Source organism: Hirundo rustica, chromosome Z, assembly GCF_015227805.2.
Source record: "Hirundo rustica isolate bHirRus1 chromosome Z, bHirRus1.pri.v3, whole genome shotgun sequence".
NCBI lineage: Eukaryota > Metazoa > Chordata > Aves > Passeriformes > Hirundinidae > Hirundo > Hirundo rustica.
This window is the reverse complement of record NC_053488.1, coordinates 71008998-71030575: the sequence shown is the minus strand read 5'-3', so window position 1 is coordinate 71030575 and position 21578 is coordinate 71008998. Positions and strand designations below refer to the sequence as shown.

Below are 21578 nucleotides of genomic sequence, written 5' to 3'. Positions count from 1 at the left end.
ACCAACACAACAAATTGAAGCAGAGGGCATTTCTCCTCTTCAGCAATCTGAAAAGATGATTTAGAGGCTTTGCCTCACTGCCATCAGTCTTAATATGTCACCTAAACAATTAAAAAAAAAAAAAAAAAAAGCCTTTAAAGTAGCTTAGGTAAGTTACGAGTAAGACTTTTTTTGCTCAATTAGTTGTGGGAAAACTCATTTTTTGACACATGACCACAGTAGGAAAAGGAAGTGAATGCAGTAAAGTTCGTGCCTGTATATCCCTGAAAAGCAAACCACTGGCATTAACTAAATTACTGTCTAGTTTTGTGGCTACAGCCTCTATTAAGAGTAGAGTAAAATTCAGCCCTATATTGTAAAGTGCTGTCTTAGGTTGCAGTATGTAACCAAAAGTATGTATTCTATTTTCCATCTGTTGAAACCGTTTGGAGAGGTGTTTTCTTTATCTCTTCCATGACCCATTCCTCATAACTCCAGGAGGGAGGAGGCGAGTGCCTTCTGTTAATGGGCCAGCTGTTAAAACCAGGTGGGGCAGTGTTCTTTATCTCCTCCAGGACCCTCCCTCCCTCCAGGGGATATCTTCTGTTAACGGGCCATTAAGGCTCACCACATGACTAATACAATTACATCATCCCATTGCGAGCTGGGAGCTCCCAGCAGGAGTAGTAAAGCATTCCTACCTGGATAAAACCTGCAACTCATAACTGCATGGCAGCCTCTTTCCACTGGATTCCCAGAGGAAGACTGGACCCATCCCAACACCACTGGACCCTTCTACAGGATCATCTCTGCTCCAACAGAACCACATCTGTCACTCCAGAAGGATTTATTTGGACTGCGTCCAACACCCTGAACAACAGGGTGTCAGGTCATATTCTGACTCTGTCAGAGTTTCTAAGATTTTTTTTCTTGTTTGCTTGGGGTTTTTTCTGTATTACTACATTTATATTTTTAAAATTCCTAGTAAAGAACTGTTATTCCTATTCCTATATCTTTGCCTGAAAGCCCTTCATTGCAAAATTATAATAATTTGGAGGAAGGGGGTTTACATTCTCCATTCCAAGGGAAGCTCCAGCTTTCCCTGGCAGACACCTGTCTTTCCAAACCAAGACAGTGCTGAAACCTATGTCCATCATTACTTTTCCACAGGCTTTCCCTAATTTGCTTTCAGTAATGGTAATCAGAAAAAGACAACACATCCAGCCTTTCTGTTTTATTTCAGCCATTCATCCAACCAAGAGATGTCTATGGAAGCTCAAAATGAAAACCACCCCAAAACAAATTACATCCCTAAAGACAAAGTTTAAAAAGTAGAACTTTATTCCACACATTTGAAACACGACAATAGCCTTCCTAAAACCAGCTGTTGTATTTCATGATTCTAATCAGACCCTCCTACTATGACAGTACAGTGTTTTCCATGTCAGCACTACCAGTGGCCACTGTAACACACATTGCTGCCATAACTCTCCCCTAAAAGAGGATACCATACCATAATCAATCGTTCTGGTGCTGCCATTCAGACAGAAAGTTTGAGAAATGCAAGACATGTCATGAGATTAGTGAAATCTATCACATAGGGGCAAAAGAGTTAAATCTATCACATGGTAAGAACACTCGAAATTGCCTCAGGGATGTAAAAAATATTTTGCTGCTGCAGTGCTTTTGAAATACATTTGACTAGAGGTCTTTAAGAAATAGCTCATTTCAATGTACATTTAATTACTAGTATGCAGTTATTTATTTGTTAACGGGACAGCTCAGTGTTACGAAAATGTTATGACTAATTGTCTTGATAAAATTCAGTTCTTCACCATCAATCACCAATGCATAAGTGATACACACCTCTCAGCGGAAAAGATTTGTACCTGGCTTTAAAAAAGAAGCAAAAATTAGTATAAAAGCTTTTTGGTTTTAAACACACAAAGAATTACTCAATTACACCGATATTACATGTTGTCACAGAAAATCAGAAAACAATTCCCCAGGAGAATATAGTTTTGTTTTACAAGGAAGTGAACAGTACACTGGAGAATTCTAGAAAAAGCATTTCGAATAAAAGTGTGGGAACTGAAGTACTGAGAACTGAACTGCTGAACATTACCAAACTGAATTTGTCCTGAAAACAAAGTTCAGCTATAACCTACCATTCCATCTGTGTAAGGAAACACACACGAAAAAACCTGCATTTCACTTCCAACCTTTTGTTCCCAAAGCAGGTCACTATGAACCATTAATAATTCAAATAAGGTGCACTGTTAATCCTGATGTACACAGATACTGTAGTTAAAACTCTTATCAGAGCAATGAATACTTTCCTTCATTCTAGCCACAAAAATACAATTCCACAGCTGCTCAGCAAAGAAGGGATTACCACTGGCAGAAGTTGTCTTTACAGAGAGCTGTAAGAGTGGATGGAAGTCCCAAAGCCAAGAGGTTTTTGAAGGGAGTTCAAAACTTGACTGTATCTTCATTTACCACAAAGCTGCAATACTTACAATCCTTCAGAACAATAGTGGATATTCGGTTACTTTGCATGTGTTTGTCTCTCCAGCGCTGCTTCCATTCGGCTTTGTTTTAAACCCTACAGGATACAATTCAGTAAAATCTTGGTTTGCCAACATGCAGATAAAAGCTTTAGTTGCAGAACAAAAACGTATCTTGGCAATCTTTTTCAGTCCTCCACAAATCACAAACAGTTTTTAACTCTTTTTGGATATCAGAATGGGCAGTTTAAAAACAATAAAAGCCAAACTATGTGTCTTCTTCGTAATTAGAGAGTACACAAAATAATTTCAAATATATACTTCTTGTTCAGTTGAAAGTCAATTAAAGCAATCCACAATTAGGTATAATCTGAAGCACCAAATCCTCCCTTTCCAACTTCCCCAGTGCAAAGAATTTATTGTGTCATTTTCTTTTTTCGTAAGTGCACAGATGAAAATATGAATCAATAATACAAGTCACAGATTTACTCAACTATGCGGACAATCTCTACTGGACCTTCAAAATGACACAAAACAACTACTAATGAACAATCCCTGCAAAAGTGCCAAATTTGATCTCAAATGTGATACTACCACTCATACTGAAAGAAAATACATAGTGGAGTGTTGAAAAATAAACATATTTACTCCACCTGTCTACAAAGACCGAACTGGTTCCTCTAGAATGGCTGGAAAACAGTGGCTATAAAAGTGCCTGACAGTCAAATGAAGTACTAAAACATCAACTAAATATATAAATAATATATATGCCAGCTCACATGAATTCTACTCAACAACAATACTTATACAATACAAAACACCCTTAAATGTAGGGACTGTAAACCAGAATAAGACACCTAAAAAGCAGCCCCCCCCGTATGGCTTCTTGCTGCAAACAGGAGCACCAACAGCACTGCATAACTACCAAGATACTTCAAAACCACAGCAGCACATACCAAGTAATATCCAGTGTGGTAACCACTCATGTACCAGGCTATCAACATGCTCCCCAATGCTTCATCGTCCTCAGCAGTGTCTGGCCTCATGGGTGGTGGAGGAGGAATCAACTAAGAAATCACAAAGGAAATGTCTGTGTTTCAATAGTTTCCCAGATTAGAGAGCACATAATTTTAAAATATTAAAACATAAAACTGAAAAACAGGAACATATCCTCAGTTTGCTCTCCAAAAAGGAGTCAAAGATGATGTTTTATTACATAAACACATGCAACTTCTAAAGCCTAGGGAAAACAAGCGTTACCTGTTTGTGTTAACTGTACACAGAAAGTGTTACTAGTGGAAAAGACTATCTTCTTCAGTGAAATGCTATCAATATAAAGTGTAGTTACATCAAATAATTTATGATTTGGTATTCTTACCAACAGCTTCACTATCACAGAAATGAATGTAAATCAGACCCTGTACGTCTATTTGCAACTGAATGTGTTAAAAAACATGTGAAAAATACAGGCAAACAGAAAAAATGTGTTCTAAAAACACAGGCAGTGAGCACGGTCAGAGAGAAAACCGAAGAACATCAATACTCATTTTCCCCATTCTTCTGTCACTTACTGGTGGTCCTGCTGGGAAGGGTGGGGGCCAGCAAGATAAAAATGATGGAGGTACCTTGAATTTTGATCCAGACTATACGGAAAAAAAAAAAAAAAAAAAAAAAAGTAGAACAGTACAAATTAAAAAGGAATTAGAGGTATTAGGATTTGACTTAAGAACAATTCACGTACCTTAAACAACAGGCAACACACTCCAGCAATTTAATGAAAATACAGGCAGTAGCTGTTTCTGAGGCAAATTTCATCACTTGAGAAGTTTAACTTGAGATTACTAATGTCACTGCGGTAAACAGTACTGAAATGGGCCTCTGATTAATACAAGCATTGTAAAAGGTTTGCCTAGGTGGAAGTAAATGGTCACATGCTCAAAAGGAATAAACAGATCAAATGTTCACACAGGCAAACATAATTTCTCTGTGTGGATGGGGCAAAAGTTGACTAAATTCCATTATGTTAGTGAATGTCCTTAAATAAAGATCTAGATACAAACCAACCGATACAAAAGCAAAAAGAAAAAAAAAAACCTTATAAAGAAATCTTGCACAAACAGTAATAGTTAGAAAACAAAATGCTGTGTTTAGAAAACTGCACTGAGACTCCTACATAACAGGAAAACTGAAGGGTGTATCAATACTACATTCACTCCTAATTCAAGAGAGCAGCTACAGCTGAGAAGCTCTATGACCTATGGATACCACCTTTAACGCCTTCAATGTCCTGTGAAGTGAAACAGACCAACTGGATAGAAAAAGCAAAATCTTAAAACATCAACAGGACTGTCATTAATCACACCACCAGAATCCAGGGAACAATATCCCTCCTTTATGTTAAAAGGCAATTGGAAAGCAAGTGTTAACTAAGGACCAGAAGGTTTTCCTCACTAGAGAGCAGCACTGCAGAAGGAGTATACATACATATATGGCCAGATTATTACAAAATGGCAAACCAACAGATATTGACACGTATATCTGTACATCCATTCTCAAAATGCTGCTAATTGAATTCTAGACAATGATAGATATCATAATATTGTCTCAGGATTTACAATAATACCAGGCTTAACAATTGTACACAAATTGTTTCAATTAAGGTTGAGCTTACCTTTCCTAGGCCTGGGATTGGTGGTGGTGGTGTGGGAAATCTCAAGTTGTGAGGGGAAAATCTTGCTTTGGTGTAGTTGTTTTTATTTCGAGATGACTGGGAAGATTTTTCACTTTCATCTGTTGAATATGGAGTCTCATTTCCATTCTAGAAGACAAAGACATTTTTATGAATCACACTAACAAGAGTTTACAACAAGCAGTTCTAGTGTGAAAAAGCGTGGAAAGTCCCATTCACATCCTCCCCTCTCTTAGCCCACCCAGTCCTACTCAGGAATAACTTCATCTGCTCACCATTTTAGCTACGTTATCTCTCACTGGTGAATTTCTTGTTGTTCCCTCCCTTTCTTCCATGCTGAGTTCAAGAAGTAAAGGGATGCTTTCATTCCCTCCAACAGTTTGTGTCTGTTTACAGTAGAATTGTGCATCGCTTCTCATTCTGAACAACAGCAGCGCCACCAAACATACTAAAAGAAGTTAATTCTCCCGCTTTCCCATTTCTTTACAGAAGAACAAAAAAGTCCCTCACCTCTCCAGAATGCCCCATCTCATTAACTGTTTCATCGCTGGCTGGAGGAAGAAGATCAGACAGGTTCTGCTCCTCCTGATTTCCATATCCCGTGTAAGTGACCACACATGTGCCTTTCTTCTGGTTGATGGAGGCAATAGTTGCTAGATACAAATTACCATCCTCAGACCAAACAGCACTGCAGCTGTCACCAACCTTCCACTGCAACATAACCAAGAGAAGCGTGTAAATACCTACACCAACGGCAGGACAGAAGGTGCCTTTTCCTAAACTACTTTTCGTCCAGAAAGATGGATCCCACGTATCGTGTTTCCTTTGCATTTACTGAAATTCCTATACGTCACCTAAAAACTAAGTTTATAACGTTATCACTCCACATCACCACCCCAAAATGTTACTCTCATGGTGATGAATCAGCTACGTCTGAGTACAGAAGCACAACATGTAGCAGGAGCACCAAAGGCATTTAGAAGTGAGACCACCTGTTTCAAAGGCGCTGTATTGCTCTTGTTTCTATTTCTGTTCTTTTTATGGTTTTTTCTCTTTATCACCAGGCGCTGCTCCTGCTTGTCTGAAGGCTCCGAGCACTCCCCATTCTTTAAGGCATTCTTTGGGAAGAGAAAAGGAGAAACCAGTAAATGCCAATCCAGCGGCCTCAACCCCAGGATCCAGCCACGGCCGCGCCGACCCTCTACCTTGAAGGAGGCCACCGCTTTGTCGTACGCCTTGATGAGGGCCGTGTCGTCCCAGATGTCCGAGTCGTCGCTCTGGGGAGGCCACACACCGTTTAGCGCCACCACAAGGCCCCGTTCCCGGCCCCGCTCCCGGCCCCGCTCCCACCTGCCCGGTGCCGCGCCGGAACAGCACCGCGTCCGCCATGGCCGCGCGCCCGCCGCGCACGCGCCGAGCCGGCCGCGCTGCCGGAAGCGGCGCGACCCTGCCCGGGCCCGCTGGGATGCACCGCCTTCCGCCGCCTTCCGCCGCCTTCCGCCGCCTTCCGCCGCCTTCCGCCGCCTTCCGCCGCCTTCCGCCGCCTTCCGCCGCCTTCCGCCGCCTTCCGGGGCCTGCGCAGCCGGAAACCCGCCCCGGCGGGTTGCAGAGCGGGAGCCAGCACCGAGCCAACGACAAGAGAGCCAGGCTGGCTCTAATTGATGCTCTGAGGTTCCGTGCCATTTTGCCGGGCTAGAGTTGTTATTTCCAGTCCTCAGTTATCTGGTCTCGTCGTCTCTGGGGGTCTTTTGTGCCTAGTGTATCTTAATTTGCATATGGATATGTCCTTGGGCGCACAGTCTCCTGGGAGCAGAGGCAGTGATGCTCGACAGAAAGGGAGTTCAGGCATAGAGTAGGGGGTAGGGAATGGGGGTACAAACGAACAAGGTTTTGCTTATGAACTATTAAACTGAGAACAGTAACTTTTAACAGTAACTAAGGGCTCGTATCTTACACTCAGCAGCAGAATGAAGAGTGATGGACATAAAACACGAGAAGTTCCACCTCAATATGACCAAGAACTTCTTTATATTGAGTGTAGCAGAGCACTGGAACAGCTGCCTAGGGAGGTCATGGAGTCTCCCTCTCTGGAGACATTCAAACCAGAGCGCATTCCTGTGTCACCTGCTCCAGGTGACCCTTCTTTGGCAGGGCACTTGGACTGGATCATCTCCACAGGTCCCTTCCAACCCTAACTATTCTGATTTCTGTGAATTTGCTTCATTTCTCACCAACTGCAGGTGTAATGGGGCCAGCACCAGCTACATTTTCCTTCCAGCTCTCCTCAAGCTGTGCCAGGGGCCTGTTACCAATAAATGAATGCACTTAAGATGGAATAAAGCTTAAAAAGCAAAAACTACAAAAGCTGTCTCTGAGACTGAATCAGTTACTGAGGAACACATTCAGTGCAGGCAGCTCTGTATGCAGCCACAGTGGGAGCCCAAGGCAAGAGGCTGTGAATTGCCAAACCCACTGCACAACAAAGGGCACAGGGATCTGAGACACAGCAGGAGCCAGGAACCACCCTTAGACTGTAAGAGTATAAAAGACCATGGGTTCCCTTTGTTTAGGGTCCCTCCACAAGAGGTACCAGGTTGAGCTGTCACTTTGATAGTTATTGCATCAAGATTAAATTATAATAAAGATCAGGACGTATAACTCTCTGCCACGGGAAACCTGGGGCTGAGCTGGTAAGGAATCCTGATCTGACTGTGAGGGGTGCAGCTGTGAAGGGGCTTCATAGGCCCCTTGAAACCCAGCTCAGGTGGTGCAAATGTGTCTGCCAGAGTGGCTTCTGGATGGTCAGATGGGGAAGTTTCCTCAACAGTTTTCCCCTGGTCAGTACACAATTATACTCAACTATGCCTGTGAAGCAAGGGCTGAGTTTTTCCATGGTTTTATTCCTGAGGCAGGCTTAAGCAGTAGTTTCAAATAATTTTAGTGGCATGATAATTTCAAGATCTGCTTCCATCAGAATTCATTAACATCAAGCCTGCAGCTTCTTCGGGTTAGTATTAGGACTCAACCGAGTCACTTTTGTACACCAACAAAGTCTGCAACTCAAGAGGCATTTTTTCCTATAGGGCAGACTTAAACTGCATGTGACAGTGCTTATTGCATTTCTTATAAACTTATATTTTATATTACACTCACATTCTTATACTGCATTTCTCCACAAGATTATCCATTCCTTATGTTCTTGGTAACTTCTTAGAAATCAACTGATATTGAAGCATTACAATTTCAGATTAGACAGTGTTTCATGCAACATTTTATTGTAAAAATATTTTGAGATTTACAGTTCAGACCTCTGCAAAGTTAAGCACATTTTACAAGTGTGTTCCATCCTGAATGAAGCTCTACCTTCATGAATTCAAGCAATCAAATCTGGTCTAACTGTAGATTCAGCAATTCTGTTACTGGAACCACTAAGTAAAACTGACAAATGCAAAAGCTAGAATAAAGCTATTGCTTGGTACTTTTATTCCTACACATGCAGAAGAGTGTAGTCAGTTTTGAAAGAGCACTGTAGGCTAAAGTAACTAGGCCTATAGTAACCAGAAAATACTCTAACTAATGCTAGTTGAACATCTCTGCACAATAAACGCTTAATCATTTAATGGCCAGACACTTTTACGAGCAATCTTCTAGGTCCTTCTGCTTCATCAGTGCACTCTTATCTTCTCCATAGTGGCAGATCATTTTGCTCCTGCCTGCAGAGACTTCCTTTCATTAGCAGCTTTTTGCTTTTGCTGCATGATTTCAGAGTCCCTATGAAGAAAAAACAGTTGGAGATCAGATACCAGCTCACCATTTTTCTAAGCAGAGTTCCCTGCTTTTAATAATCCCCACCTGAAGAAGGAAGAAAGTTCAGTATTAAATTTTTCAGTTAGCCACAGGGTTTTTATTACCCTGGTAGTAAAGTTTTTCAGTACATGCATTACTTCATGAGGCAGACAATTTCCTTGATCAGTAGACCTCATATAATTCTTTTGGTTTTAGAAGTAAAACATAATGAGTCAAACATCTTTAAGAGAGCATTATACAATCTTTTCCTGCTTGCCGTAGGCAAAAAGCTGCTCAAAAAAATTAAAAAGCTTTACAGGACTTCAAAAATCTGTTTAACAGTAGGTACAGCAGAATTTCATCCACAGTTTATGCTCTGGCAAGTGATTTATCTGATGAATAAAGACAAAGTGTTCAAATCCTGTATCAGCTAAGACACCGGATTCTTTCTGACCCATTTCCCTCTCCTTTTTCTGCCTAAAGATTTACTCAATTTGCTAGATCTTACCTCTGTTTCCTCTGAGAAGCAGACAAGCTATCTTCTTTCCTTTTGCCTTTGTGGATCTCCTGAGTTTTCTTCAGGTTCTTTTGGCGAGCAAGTTCACGCTGGTTCCCACCTGCAAGATAACATACAGTTAAACAAGTACTACCATTTGTTTTTTATCACACAGCCACTTGTGAAAAAGTCTGTTATAAAGGTGGTACAGTTTGGCACAATGTATAGAGGTGGTATGGTCACACCTTCTATCTCGGTGTCCTATCCCAGCGTACAACAGGAGAAATTAAAGGCTCACAGTTCTTGCTTTTTCAATTCTATATATCATATTCAAGAGATTAAGAAAATTCTAATATTCCTTACAGAAACAGAACATAGTTTGCCATAAAAGACTGAAGGAAAACCATCACACCAATAGGCTGGGCAAAATCATGTCAGTAACTCCTCCAAAGAGGAGTCATCCACTCTTAAACAGATTCCAGCATTCAATACAGCTTACAAATTAATTATACACTGAAAGAACAGTATCGAAATCGATTACACTCAAATACTACTGAAGAGGTAACCTCAATTTTTTTTTTTAATTTGAAATCAAATGCAGAACTTATGCCTGGGCCTTAGCAACTGGGTGGCATTACTTCCAACAAAAGTGAGGAACATTACTTCTATATGTATATAAAGACACAAACACTCCCTACACTGTCAGTAGAGAGGACACTTCTTCAGGGAACAGACAGCTTTCCCCACTACCAAGGAAAGAAACTGCAAACAAGATAGGAATACAATCTCTTTGATCACACAAAGTTCCTGAGGAGACAACATCAAAACAATCAACTCTCCATCTAAATACTCGGGGTCTTCCAGGCAATGGCCACAGACTGCAAATTCTTCTGCATGAGGTGGCAATGTCTCCTCAGTATTCTCTTTCTTAGTTCTATTTTACTCCAACCTGCCAAACCTGGTTCACTGGATTGGTACTTCTTGCTCTACTTCTTTTGGACTGACAGTGCTTCAGATATGTAATGCATAATCATTTGTGCTGTTGAAATAATATGATCACATTCTTTTATACTCAAAAATGACAATTCCATCTCTCCATAATTTCTGTTTTGTCTCTTTTCAGTCTCTACAGTCTTAAGACTGCCTATGTCATCTTTCTGTCTCAAAGCCAGAGATCTCTGTCATCGGTGCCTGTAATTTCTCATCTATGAAAGCATCTTAGGACCAGGTCACATTTAAACGACAACCTGCTGGTGTGATCCACCACCCACACCATTTCTGAGCAGACAAAGGTACCTGCCATGTCAACAACTAGACAAGAGTAACCCTGCAGAAGCAGGGGTTTGTGCCATCTTCACAACAGCCTACGGACTGCTTGGTAAGAGGTGCCAGAAGCTCAAGTGACAACAGCCCTGTATGACTGCTGCTTCCCAAGGGCTGCTCCTGTATTGGAAGATATCTTCTGTCTGGGATAGGACATTAAGTACTACCTTCTGGAAAAGTTAAGAGAACTTTTACTCATCATCCTCATTAGCATCCTGTCCCCAAAGTCCATCTATAAGAAGGGCAGCTGTTTGTTCAGAGACTGAAGCAAACCAGCTGTCTCTGGCAGTACTAGTGTTGATTAGAACTTGATGACTCATAAGCAGATGACACATTCCAAACCATAAATGGTTCCTGAGTTTTGTGGTGTTCAGGAGGCAAGAACTCTATATGAACAACTGGGCAGCAATGAAAGAGCTCTTCTATGGTGCTTTACCGAAAAAAAAAAGTTATCTTCTTTTATCATGAAGAAAACAGAGAGGAAGTCAAAACAAATGCTAAAGCCAGAATTACCCTCCACTCCAAACCTCACATATTTCCTTATGAGCAGTCACTCTCCACCCTTAACTTCCAGTTCTTCCTTCTTTTCCAAGCAAACACTGAGCACAGGCTCTGCAGTTTTTCCATACACAAGGTAAGGTTTTAAATTTAGGAACAGAACTCAGTTGTATCATTGAAAAGCAGCTGGCATAGCAAAGCAGAGACAGCAGAAAAGCTGAGCAATACAAGAAGCTCTGAGCAAAGCACAGAGTACCAAACAACTGTCTGAGGAGAAACTTACTTTTACCATCAATGCCTGCAAGTAAACATTGCCAAGGACTATTTCACCTGTGCTGAGTAAGTATCCCTACCTTCAGGGGAATCCCTGTTGTTTGCTAATCTCAACCTAAATCTTTCATGAAATTGTCCTAACAGAAGACAATTCAGGTTCCTGAAATTCAAGCATGAACTGTCACAAAACTCTACCACCAGTACACTCTTCCTGCTAATACTTTTATACATTCCTCCTCAACCATCCCCATCCTGGCCTGCTTGTGCAAGACAGATCCCTTAGTTCAACCTGTCCTTGCTCTTCCAACTCCAGGAGAAGAAAAATGCCAACAAAAATCCTAAATGCGCCTCTTTATTATGTTCTGTGCATGACTGTTTACATTCTATGTCTTCAGCTGCACTTCGGTAGCAGTATGCCCTCATAAGTGTGTATTTTCGAGATGAATGTGAAAGCACAGCCTCAAAACTGTGGGTTTTTTCGAGTGAATGTGAAAGCACGACCTCAATTAAATACAAGGAGTTTCTGTACTGCCAAACAAAACAGGCAGAAGGCACAGGAGCACTCCCAGCAGCCAGGGGAACCGGAGCATCCTGGGTCCGCTTCACAGTTCTCCGCCATTTTAGAGCGGGTGTACGAACACTGCTGTTCGTCAGCACTGAACACGGCGATGATTTACCGAGTGCTCTTGCCCTTTTAACAACCGCCTCAACAACCACAAGTTAAGCAGCACAGCACTCAATGCTCAGTACTAATATAAAAGTCGTTCATTTTCAGTCTGGGCGGCAGCCGGGACTGAAATGCAGTGCTGTTTGAGCCCAGCATCACCTTGATTTCTCCCCTTGGTCCCGCCACCACAGCTCCACCAGAAGGCGGAGGAGGATGTTTTCGCCTCCAGCTTCGGACGGCGGCAGGAGGTAGGAAACAGCCTCCTCCACAGGCACTCACCACCGGCGAGATTTCGCTGGTGGGACGCCAAGTCGGCCAAGGGCCACACACAGCGGCCCACTCCCGGACCCCGGCCCAAGCAGGACCCCCAGCCGGACTGCCTTCAGTGTAGCGCCCAGGCCTGGAACCGACCCCCGAGGGCGGCCCAAGTCCCACCGTCCACCTCCCTACCCGACAGGCCCTAAGAGGCCCCCCGGTACTCACGGGTCATAGCGAGACGCTCAGGCCGCGCAGCACAGCTACCTGGCCAGCAACTCCCCTCCTCAACCCGCTCTCACCGCCGGAGCCGTCTAGGGCGCCGCCCCCCGCTGCTGCCCCTTATGGCGTCTCGCTGGTTGCTGATGTCACGGGGCCGCGCTGACCCGGCCCAATCAGAGGGGCGCGCGCCGCAGCCTGCCGCCCCGTGGGCGGGAGCTCTGCGGGGTTCGTGCGGCGCGTCTGCCCCAGGTCCGGGAGTGAGGGAGAGGTGTGGGGGGTTTGGAGTAACAGCCTGGGCTCAGGGGCAAAGCGGGTGCCTGGAGAGCTGCTGGGAGCCGGATGAACTGAGAACTACGCGGCTGAGGAGCTGCTGGGGCGTTGCAGGCGACGACGGCGCCGTTATTGGTTGCCCCTCGTGCCCCTCCTCTCCCGGTCTGCGCACGCCGATGACGTCTCGGGGCGCGCCGCCAGGTCCGTACGCCGTGAGCCGGCCGGGCTCGCGGCATCACCGGGCTGCCGCCACGCGCTGCTGACGCCGCCGAGCTCGCAGGCGGGGGCGCGGGCGCGCGCCTCTCCCGGCGCGACCGCCATGTTCCGGCGGGCCCGTCTCACCGTGCGGCCCAATGTGCGGCCCCCAGGCAGGGTTGCCGCCACCGGCTCTGGCGGGGTGGACCCAGAGCCGCCGGAACCCCCAGTTTCGGACACTCCGGCGGCGGATAGAGCAGGGACCGCGGCGGGATCGGCGGACGCGCGGCGTGCAGAGAGGTGAGTCCCGCCGAGCTCACCCTGGCAGGGCAGTGTCGGGCCGCCAGCGGCACTGGGCCGCGGATCCCCGGCAGCGGGACGGGCCTGTGCAGGGCGGGACCCGGGAGATCCCGGGAGGTAGCGGGGGTTCTCTGTAGCGCTGGTTGTCGTGGCCTGTCACCGTCTGGTTATCAGTGTTATGACTGGAGGCTGGCTCGTCCTGAAGACTTCCTGAAAGACGCGTGCGATCGGTGCCCGATGACTGCGCGTCCGGGGTTGTCAGACAAGGACTTCTGGGTGTTCGACGAGTTCGCAGCCTAAGCTGTACCCGCGTTTCTTCACTGCCGTAGTGCAGCTTGGAATAACATTGGAATGGGCTGCTCAGCGAGGTGGTCGAGTCACGGTCCTTAGGGATGTTTAAGGAAAGACTGGGCATGGCATTTAGTGCCATTGTCTGGTTGACAGGGTGGTGTTGGGTCATAGCTTGGGCTCGACGATTTCGAGGTGTTTTCCAACGTAGTTGATTCTGTGATTCTGTAAGTTAAGACTGCAAAGGAGTGGCCCAGTGTGGTCTGACACTCGTTTTTTTTCTGTTTCCACACGACAGCAGCCAGAAGTCCTGGTTTGCTGTGTGCAGCAATTCTTTGTGCTCTGTAACCAGATGAGCTTGATTTTACATTCCTACAGCATTTTCTCTTTTGTATTAACTTCTTCATGCATTGGCAAGGGAGGACTTCCTAACTTTTTGCAGGGTTTTTTTTGCCAGTTTTGCTTTGTAAGTGCTTATTATTATGATGGAAGCATGTGGTAAAGTGTGGCCTTAGGACTGATCCTCCCTGAGGACCTCCCTGTTATGGGTTAAGTTTGGCTGATTGCTAAACCCCATGCAGTTCATTGCTTACTCCCCCACACCCCTGCCCCTCCCAGCCTCTCTGGATGGGCAGAAAATCAAAATGGCAAAAGTGCAGGGAAAGGGGTGTCAAGATAAAGACAGTTCAATAAAGAAATAGCTATGCACATAAGCAAAGCAGAATTAGAAATTCATCCAGCACTACCCACAGGTGTTTTACTGTCTCCAGGAAAAAAAGGATCCATCACTCATAACAGTTAGTTGGGAAGACAAACACCATAAGCCCAAATGTTCTCCTTTCTTTCTTCTTCCCCCAGCTTTTACTGAGGAGCATGTCAGCTGGAGTGGGATATCCCTTCAGTCATTTGAGATCAGCTGTCCTGGCTGTGTCCCCTCCCAGCGTCTTGCCCATCCCAGTGTGGTCAGCCATGGGGCAATGTGAGAAAAGACCCTGGTGTTGCATAGTCATTGCTCAGCATTACTTAAAAACATGAGTGTGCTGTCAGCACTGTTGTGTCACAAATCTGAAACAGCGCCATGTGAGCTACCGTGAAGGAAGTTAACTCTGTCCCTCCACAAAGGCAGTACAGACCAGTGTTTCAGGACATTTCCTCAGTGCGATAATTGTTTTTCAGAACAATATGCACACTGCTTTTATACATTTGGGCTTGAGTCTTTCATACATACACTCTTTTAGTTGAAGCTTATCTCTTATGACAGTATGATGAAATAGTGTTAGAGTCTTCTGTTTCAATGGCTGGAAATTCAGGTATCAGACTAGTTGGCATGACATGTCTTTAGGAAACCCGTGATATCTTTTATTCAACTTGTATCTTGCATCTCTACTTGTTTTGTGTTGTGCTTCGATTTGTATTTATGAAATTTTTATGTTACAGGGATCACCGTACTGGATCTTTTTCTATCTTTTTTCGGTTTTGTTTTGGTTTGGGTTTTTTTTGTTTTTGTTTTTGGGGGTTTTTTTTTCTGTTTTTCACTTAGGTGCTTCTGTTGCTGTTTCAGCAGATTTGTTAAAAGACTTTTGTGTTTGTATTTTAACATGCGCGTCAGTGTAATATAATTTTTAATTTCAAAACTAGATACCAGTGCAACTCCAAAGGGCACTCTGATCTATTCTCATGGCCTAAAAATAGGCCTTTTCCATATAACCTTCTCACAGGGTAGCCCACCTAGCAGACCAAGGGAAGTCAGTTTGTGTAATCTTTGGATTTCAGTAAAACTTTCGAGACTGGCTCTCACAATATCCTTCCTTCTGGGCAAAACATCGGGCACAGACCTGGATGAACACATCATGTGGTTGGTGAGCAGCTGGCTCATGGGTTGGGCACAAAAGGTTGCAGTGAATGGAGTGACATCTGACTGGAGACCTGTCACTGGGGGGTTCCACAGGGCTCCATCCTCAGCCCTGTGCTCTTCAGCATCTTCATAAATGACCTGGACACAGGATTCAAAGGTATATTTAAGTAAATTTGCAGATGATACAAAATGGGAGGACTTGTTGACTCCCTTGAGGGCAGGGAGGCCCTGCAAGAGAGACCTCAACAAGCCAAGAGGGCTGGGCAAACACCAGGCATATGAAGTTCAGAAAGGGAAAGTGCCAGATTCTGCACTTGAGGTGGGGCAACCCTGAGTGTATGGACAGACTGGCAAACCAGACTGGAGGAAAATGATCGGGGGTCCTGGTCAGTGGCAAGTTGAACATGAGCCAGCAGTGCCCTGGCAGCCAGGAGGGCCACCTGTGTGCTGGGGTGCATCAGGCACAGCATTACAGCTGAGCAAGGGAGAGGACTGTCCTGGTCTGCTCTGCACTGGGGTGGCCTCACCTCGAGTGCTGGGGGCAGTTTTGGGTACCGCAATATAAGGAAGACATTGAGCTGTTAGAGAGCATCCAAAGGAGGGCAGCAAAGATGGTGAAGGGCCTTGAGGTGGAGCCATGTGAGGAGTGGCTGAGGTCACTTGGTCTGTTCAGCCTGGAGGAGACTGAGGAAAGACCTTATTGCAGTCTACAAATGCTTCGTGAGGGGAAGTGTAGGGGCAGACACTGAACTGTTCACTGACAGCTGCTCAAGTCGGTGTCTGTAGCATCAGTCACTTTACATTGTTTTGTTTTCTATATACTGAATAAGTTTTGTTAATTATCAGGGAAGTGAAAATTTTATAAGTGTAAGAGAATCCTAATTTTTTAATACACTTTCTGTTAAATTGTATCTAACTGTTCAGAAATCCAGTGTTGCACTCTGATTGAAAACTCCACATAACAAAGGTGGTATGGAGAAGGTGACTGAAGAATTACTTTCCATTGTCTCCTGCTGTACGAAGAACAGTGGGTGTTGAGTGGAACTTGCGGGGGATCTCATTCAAAACACGTAAATGGGCACCATGTAATAAGCTCTCTAAACTCTTTGCCCAGGGGTATTCTGTACAAAAAATGTATATGAACTCGCAGCATGGGACAAATTGATTCAGCTGTTTAACAGAGGTTGCTAAATGCAAACACATCGTCTTCAGCATTTGCCTGAATCACAGACAGTAGCTGGAGAGAATTTTGAAAAGTTTCACTGCATGTTTATACTTTTTTAATATTTCTTGGAAAGCATTTTCTTCTCACCATTTTAAAAAATGTATAAGTGAACCATGGGTGTGGTCATCCTAATGTACAGAAACAAGGCATAGTTCCAACATAAAATTAAAAAAACTCTCTTTACGACTCAGTTATAATTATACTGCACACTTATGAGCAACAGCCATGAAGCTACATACTGGTGAAGTCAGCAGATTTAGGATGATCATAATAGTTGGCAATTTACTTGCACTTTGAAAATTACTTCTGCGTAAGTGATAGAAAAAGTCCTTACATACAAAGTTTTCCAGGGAAGCCAAGAGTTATTGATGTGTTAAGTGTGAGCAGGAGTACGACTGCTGAAGTTTTTCTGGAAGTCGCAGTTTATGTAACATCTATTTGCAAATGTGTGAGAGGAATTTTTATTACTTCTATTATTATAAAAGTCATGAAACCACTGTTTGTTAAAGTGTTTTTGATATGTCACCTATAAAATGTGGGTAATTTTTTATAAAGCTTTATGGTACTGGTATGTTCAGCTGAAATAGGAGAGCCTTCCAAAAAAAGAGGTGGGGTGTGGGGATGTGTTAGTATTGCAAACTTGTTGATCAGTGCTTAGCATTAGAAAATAATATACCAGTTCTTAGAGCTGATTATTTTATGAGGAAGTGCCAGCTACAGGTTGGTCAAGGCTTCTTGTGTATAACTGCTCTCCTGTAGCCTAGTGTTTGTACTGATTGGCCCATAAACACATCTTGAAAGTAAGAATAACAAATCTATCACTGTAAAGAACTTCAGAGTACTCTTTTAAATTTTCCAGTGATGACAAGACGGATAATACAAGTGACACTGGGGAAGCTAGTAAACCTGCTGAGATGCTTACACAGAGAAGAAAACGTATCTCCACCATGCCAAATCTTGTCAAACCGAGAGCTGGACCATTGTCTGCTCAGCGTTCTGCACCAAAACCGCAGAGGCGAGCGTCACAGGCATCTGATGGCAGTGGTTCCCTTCAGAAGGATCCCTCCCCATCAGAAAAAAGTAACGTTGAAAGCCCTGTAAAATCTCCCATGCTTCCTGAGAAGAAAACACCTGTGCCACAAGTGCCACAATTTTCTCCACTAAAAAAATCTGTGAACAAAGAGCAGATCGTTGGTGTAGCTGCTCCAAAAAATGATGACAGCTTGCAGAAGACTGCACCCTCTCCTCTCAAGGAGAGACCAACACAGGAAAGATCATGCACCCACGAGGAAAAGCTGCCTGTGAAACTGTCTCCTGAGAAAGTCAAACGAACGTGTTCTGACCGTGAAAGGATCCTCAAAGCTCGGAAATTAAGAGAAATGCTTAAAGAAGAGCTGAAGAAGGAGCGTATGGTAAGGCTTTAGTGTTAAGCAGTGCTCATCTGTGAAGGACAAGACATGTGATTCACCTTGCATTCATTATCTCATTGCTGTAGTGTTTTCAGGTAATTGTCAGCTGCTTACTGCTAGTAGTCTGTCATACCTCGTAACTCTATGTGTTTATTCTATTTATAAGCAGTAGTAGCACTTTACTCCCTGATGATTCAGATTTTACAATGAATTGCCTGTCTTTTTATTTGATTACACCACAAGTCTTTTTGACATGACACCTGGTTTTATTTTATAGTCAACATTCCAATTTTGAAAGTTTCACAGTTTGTAATACAGCAGGGAATTGTACTGCAAGAAGCTTGAATTTGGGATGTCTCATATTTTTTCAAGTTGTTCATTGTCAGAGTTCTGTAGTTTTGATTATCTTTTAACTTATTTGTGCCAGGTATTGAATGCTTTTGAAAGCATTAGTGGCTTAAGGGTCTGTAATGCCCTATCTGAGAAAGGGACATTTTTAAGATAATCTTGCTGTGGTTCTTGGGAGTGGTATGTGTGTGCGTGTGTGAACAACAAAATTCCATGAATGGAGTACTTTGTAAACAAACAATAATAATAATAATTTGTGAAATATAAAATACTTCTAGGGCGAATCTAAGTAGTTTTGTTTTCTTTTGTTTCATTTTGCTTTGTATGGAAGAAGATGAAACACAGGCCTCCAGTAATTGAAGGGCGTTCTCCACCAGATCGTTCTAAAATGACCATGAGAGACTTAATATACTATCTGCCAGAAAACAATCCTATGAAGTAAGTATGACTTTTTTTCTCTCAGGTTAAATTACTGTTCAACCTCTATAATACTTAAATATGCAGTATTAGCTCAGATACAGTATTGCTACAATGGTAACAAAAGCTTCTAGACTAGCTTCTAGTTTTCACATCTGCTTCATTCTAGTACAGAAGTGAGAATGGAGCCTAGTGTACTTGTTGACATACACAAACATGAATCTGTCCCTAGTGTTGATTTATCTCTGTAGAAATACAGAATAGTAGAATTTTTTTTCCAACTGCTTGCTGTGAAATTTTTATTTGTGGCTGCTAGGAATGTTATAATTACCCACCAGATCCAGTCGACTCAGAAAGCTAAGCATTTCTTCTTCTAGGTGCTGAAGTGCAAAATGCACTGCAAAACCCTTGAGGTCTTTACATTCCATGTGGATGAATGCAGCTACTGCGTTCCACTGACACGTTTCACCAGTAGGTGCATACAGGGAACACTAATGCAGCTGGCCACACAGGCTGCCACAGACGGAGCACAGCAGGGCCTTTTTCCTGCAACTGCCAAAAGCAATCACATGGACAGAAGTACAGTTATCCAAGTCCTATTCTTTCACTAGTAGATGAGTTTTCTGGTGTTGTCTGTTATCACCTGCTTGTTAATATTTGTGTGCTTGTTTGTTTTATTTATCACCTCCTTTATTTTTTTCTTTTACACTGAATAGTCCCTAAGGAGGTAAAAAGCAAGATGCTCTCCCATTCCCTGTATCCTTACAATGAATTTCTGCTTGAAATACATTTTTTTGTTCCTTGGTTGTACAAAAAAGGGCAAAATTTACTAAGCAGTGGTGATTGTATAGTTCAATCTAGATGTGATAAAAAGAATTGGAAAAAAAAAAAAAGCTTTGTGTTTCTTTGTCCTTTGTCCACTAAAAGCCAGTTTCGTGGAAGAAAGCGGAAATGTATCTGTACAAACAATCATCTCTATCTTTTTATGACATTCTAGGTCTTCACTGGTAGAAGAAAAGAGAACAGAAAAAAGTTCTGCACTGAGTCAAATGAAAGAGTAAGTCTTGATGGTGAAGTATAGTCAAAATTTTTCAGGTATAAAAAAACCCTGCATTTCTGTAATACTGCAAACAGTGTAGGTATGTTTTTTTACCATTTGAATATCACCACCTAATTTATAAAAATTGTAATTTGGGGAGGTGGTTAAAGAACATTTCACTTTCAGTGTTGAGTTTTGCATATTTTCATTTCACAGTAGAATGAAATGCAGGTTTCAAAGTTCACATGTTGACTAATTTCTTAATGTGTTGCATTGCAGGGTGGTTCATCAAATTGTTGAATGTCTGACATACTCAGCAGCAATTCAAAACATTTAACAGTATTTTTGCTTGCTGTCTTAAAAATTGTAGACAGGAAGAGAAAAATACTCCTGATCGTGAAGAAGAGGAAGAGGAAGAAGAAGAAGAGGAGAATGGGGAAGAAAGTCAGGATGGCCCACTTCTTGTTCCTCGTGTCAAAGTAGCAGAAGATGGTTCAATCATTCTGGATGAAGAAAGGTGATAAATTCTGTGCCTGACTCATGGACAGTACTGCATTGCAGCTCAGTTTGTAAACAGAGGATTACTTTGAACTAGGACAAGTATGGGTGTATTTATGTTTGAGAGTTGAGCTGCTCTGACTTAGGAAACAGTGCAAGGATGTGACAAAATACAAGCAGCAGTAATCTGCATCTCTGTAGTGGCATACTTTATGAGAAATGTTTTGGGGGAAGGAGTTAGAGTGGAAGATGACATATTTTATTAATGTCAATGAACACTGAAGATTTGACAAACTTCCAAATATCTTCTTTAGCTGACTTCTTTGCTTCTCACAGGTAACATGTATCTGCTTACTGTTACTTGGTTATCATTTCAATTTGCTCCAGCTTTGCATCTTGCCTGTTGCTGCTTTATCCTTCTGTCAGTGTTTTCAGTAACTTTGCTTAGAATATGATACTTAAAAAGTAGATTATCAAATTTCTGAGTTCCTCACAGGTGTTAACAGGAGATCTAGGCCAAGGTTTAAGGAAAAGAGAGCCTGGTAAAAGAATTTGAAGGAATTGTAGAAGGATATTGAAAGGTGCTCATGGTTCTACAAAATAGATTTCTCAAATGTTAAAAAGTCTTTTTTTTTAAAAAAAAAGCTACTTAATTATGTTTGTCTGTATTATATCATACAAAACAGAGAAAGCAAATTTACTAATAGTGGGTGAATAGAGTAGTGTTTTCTTGCTTCATTCTCTCATTAAAGTACATGTTAATGTAATTATTAAGATTAATTACACATAGAAATGCTCACTTGTGGGAAAAAAGAATAGCAGTCTTATAAACATCTGCTATGTGTTTTCTTAGTAATATTGTGAAGTGTTCTTGTGTGTTTTCTTTCCCAGCTTAACTGTGGAAGTTCTAAGAACAAAAGGTCCATGTGTTGTAGAAGAAAATGATCCTATCTTTGAGCGTGGCTCTACAACTACATATTCTAGCTTCAGGAAAAGTTTTTACACAAAACCATGGTCAAATAAAGGTGAATATTTTTTT

General features: G+C 42.7%; 3 protein-coding genes across 8 annotated transcripts in view; 1 reads left to right on the top strand and 2 right to left on the bottom strand.

The window, feature by feature from the left end:
* Window positions 1-1198: 1198 nt before the first annotated feature.
* Window positions 1199-6587, bottom strand: SMN1 (survival of motor neuron 1, telomeric). Of its 3 annotated transcripts, none has more exons than XM_040090969.2 (9): window positions 6526-6587; window positions 6381-6452; window positions 6168-6293; window positions 5686-5886; window positions 5158-5304; window positions 4058-4129; window positions 3443-3553; window positions 2499-2584; window positions 1199-1872 (listed from the first exon to the last, which is right to left on the bottom strand). In XM_040090969.2, the coding sequence occupies exons 1-8, from the start codon at window positions 6562-6564 to the stop codon at window positions 2528-2530; spliced, it is 825 nt and encodes a 274-aa protein (XP_039946903.1). In that variant the 5' UTR covers window positions 6565-6587; the 3' UTR covers window positions 1199-1872; window positions 2499-2527. The 3 variants fall into 3 exon arrangements, with proteins under 3 accessions (XP_039946903.1, XP_039946904.1, XP_039946902.1); XM_040090970.2 differs by having other exon boundaries at window positions 1199-1868; XM_040090968.2 differs by lacking the exons at window positions 1199-1872; window positions 2499-2584 and having other exon boundaries at window positions 3344-3553.
* A 1846-nt stretch (window positions 6588-8433) lies between these two features.
* SERF1A (small EDRK-rich factor 1A) lies at window positions 8434-12858 on the bottom strand. Its single transcript, XM_040091137.2, has 3 exons — window positions 12702-12858; window positions 9470-9578; window positions 8434-8946 (listed from the first exon to the last, which is right to left on the bottom strand). Exons 1-3 carry the CDS (start codon window positions 12706-12708, stop codon window positions 8874-8876), a joined length of 189 nt encoding a protein of 62 aa, XP_039947071.1. The 5' UTR covers window positions 12709-12858; the 3' UTR covers window positions 8434-8873.
* Window positions 12859-13275: 417 nt separating this feature from the next.
* Window positions 13276-21578, top strand: part of BDP1 (B double prime 1, subunit of RNA polymerase III transcription initiation factor IIIB) — a 51533-nt gene continuing 43230 nt past the window's right edge. For 3 of the 4 annotated variants that reach the window (XM_040089926.1, XM_040089925.1, XM_040089922.1), the window contains exons 1-6: window positions 13276-13460; window positions 17688-18240; window positions 18917-19023; window positions 20000-20059; window positions 20412-20558; window positions 21431-21564. In XM_040089926.1, the coding sequence (XP_039945860.1) occupies window positions 13285-13460; window positions 17688-18240; window positions 18917-19023; window positions 20000-20059; window positions 20412-20558; window positions 21431-21564 (1177 nt within the window). In that variant the 5' untranslated portion in view covers window positions 13276-13284. The remainder of the gene's footprint in view (window positions 13461-17687; window positions 18241-18916; window positions 19024-19999; window positions 20060-20411; window positions 20559-21430; window positions 21565-21578) is intronic. The other variant, XM_040089924.1, reaches the window with a different exon arrangement.

Bases quoted from the DNA above. Each gene is read 5' to 3' on its own strand.
- SMN1 (XM_040090968.2), bottom strand. From the start codon at position 6,564: ATGGCGGACGCGGTGCTGTTCCGGCGCGGCACCGGGCAG. The intron at 5,305-5,685 runs GTGAGGGACTTT...TTTGTCTTCTAG, and splicing joins AGATGGGGCATTCTGGAGAG to AATGGAAATGAGACTCCATA. The intron at 3,554-4,057 runs GTAAGTGACAGA...GTGATTTCTTAG, and splicing joins CCTTCCCAGCAGGACCACCA to TTGATTCCTCCTCCACCACC.
- SERF1A (XM_040091137.2), bottom strand. The intron at 8,947-9,469 runs GTAAGATCTAGC...TTTTCTTCATAG, and splicing joins GCTTCTCAGAGGAAACAGAG to GGACTCTGAAATCATGCAGC.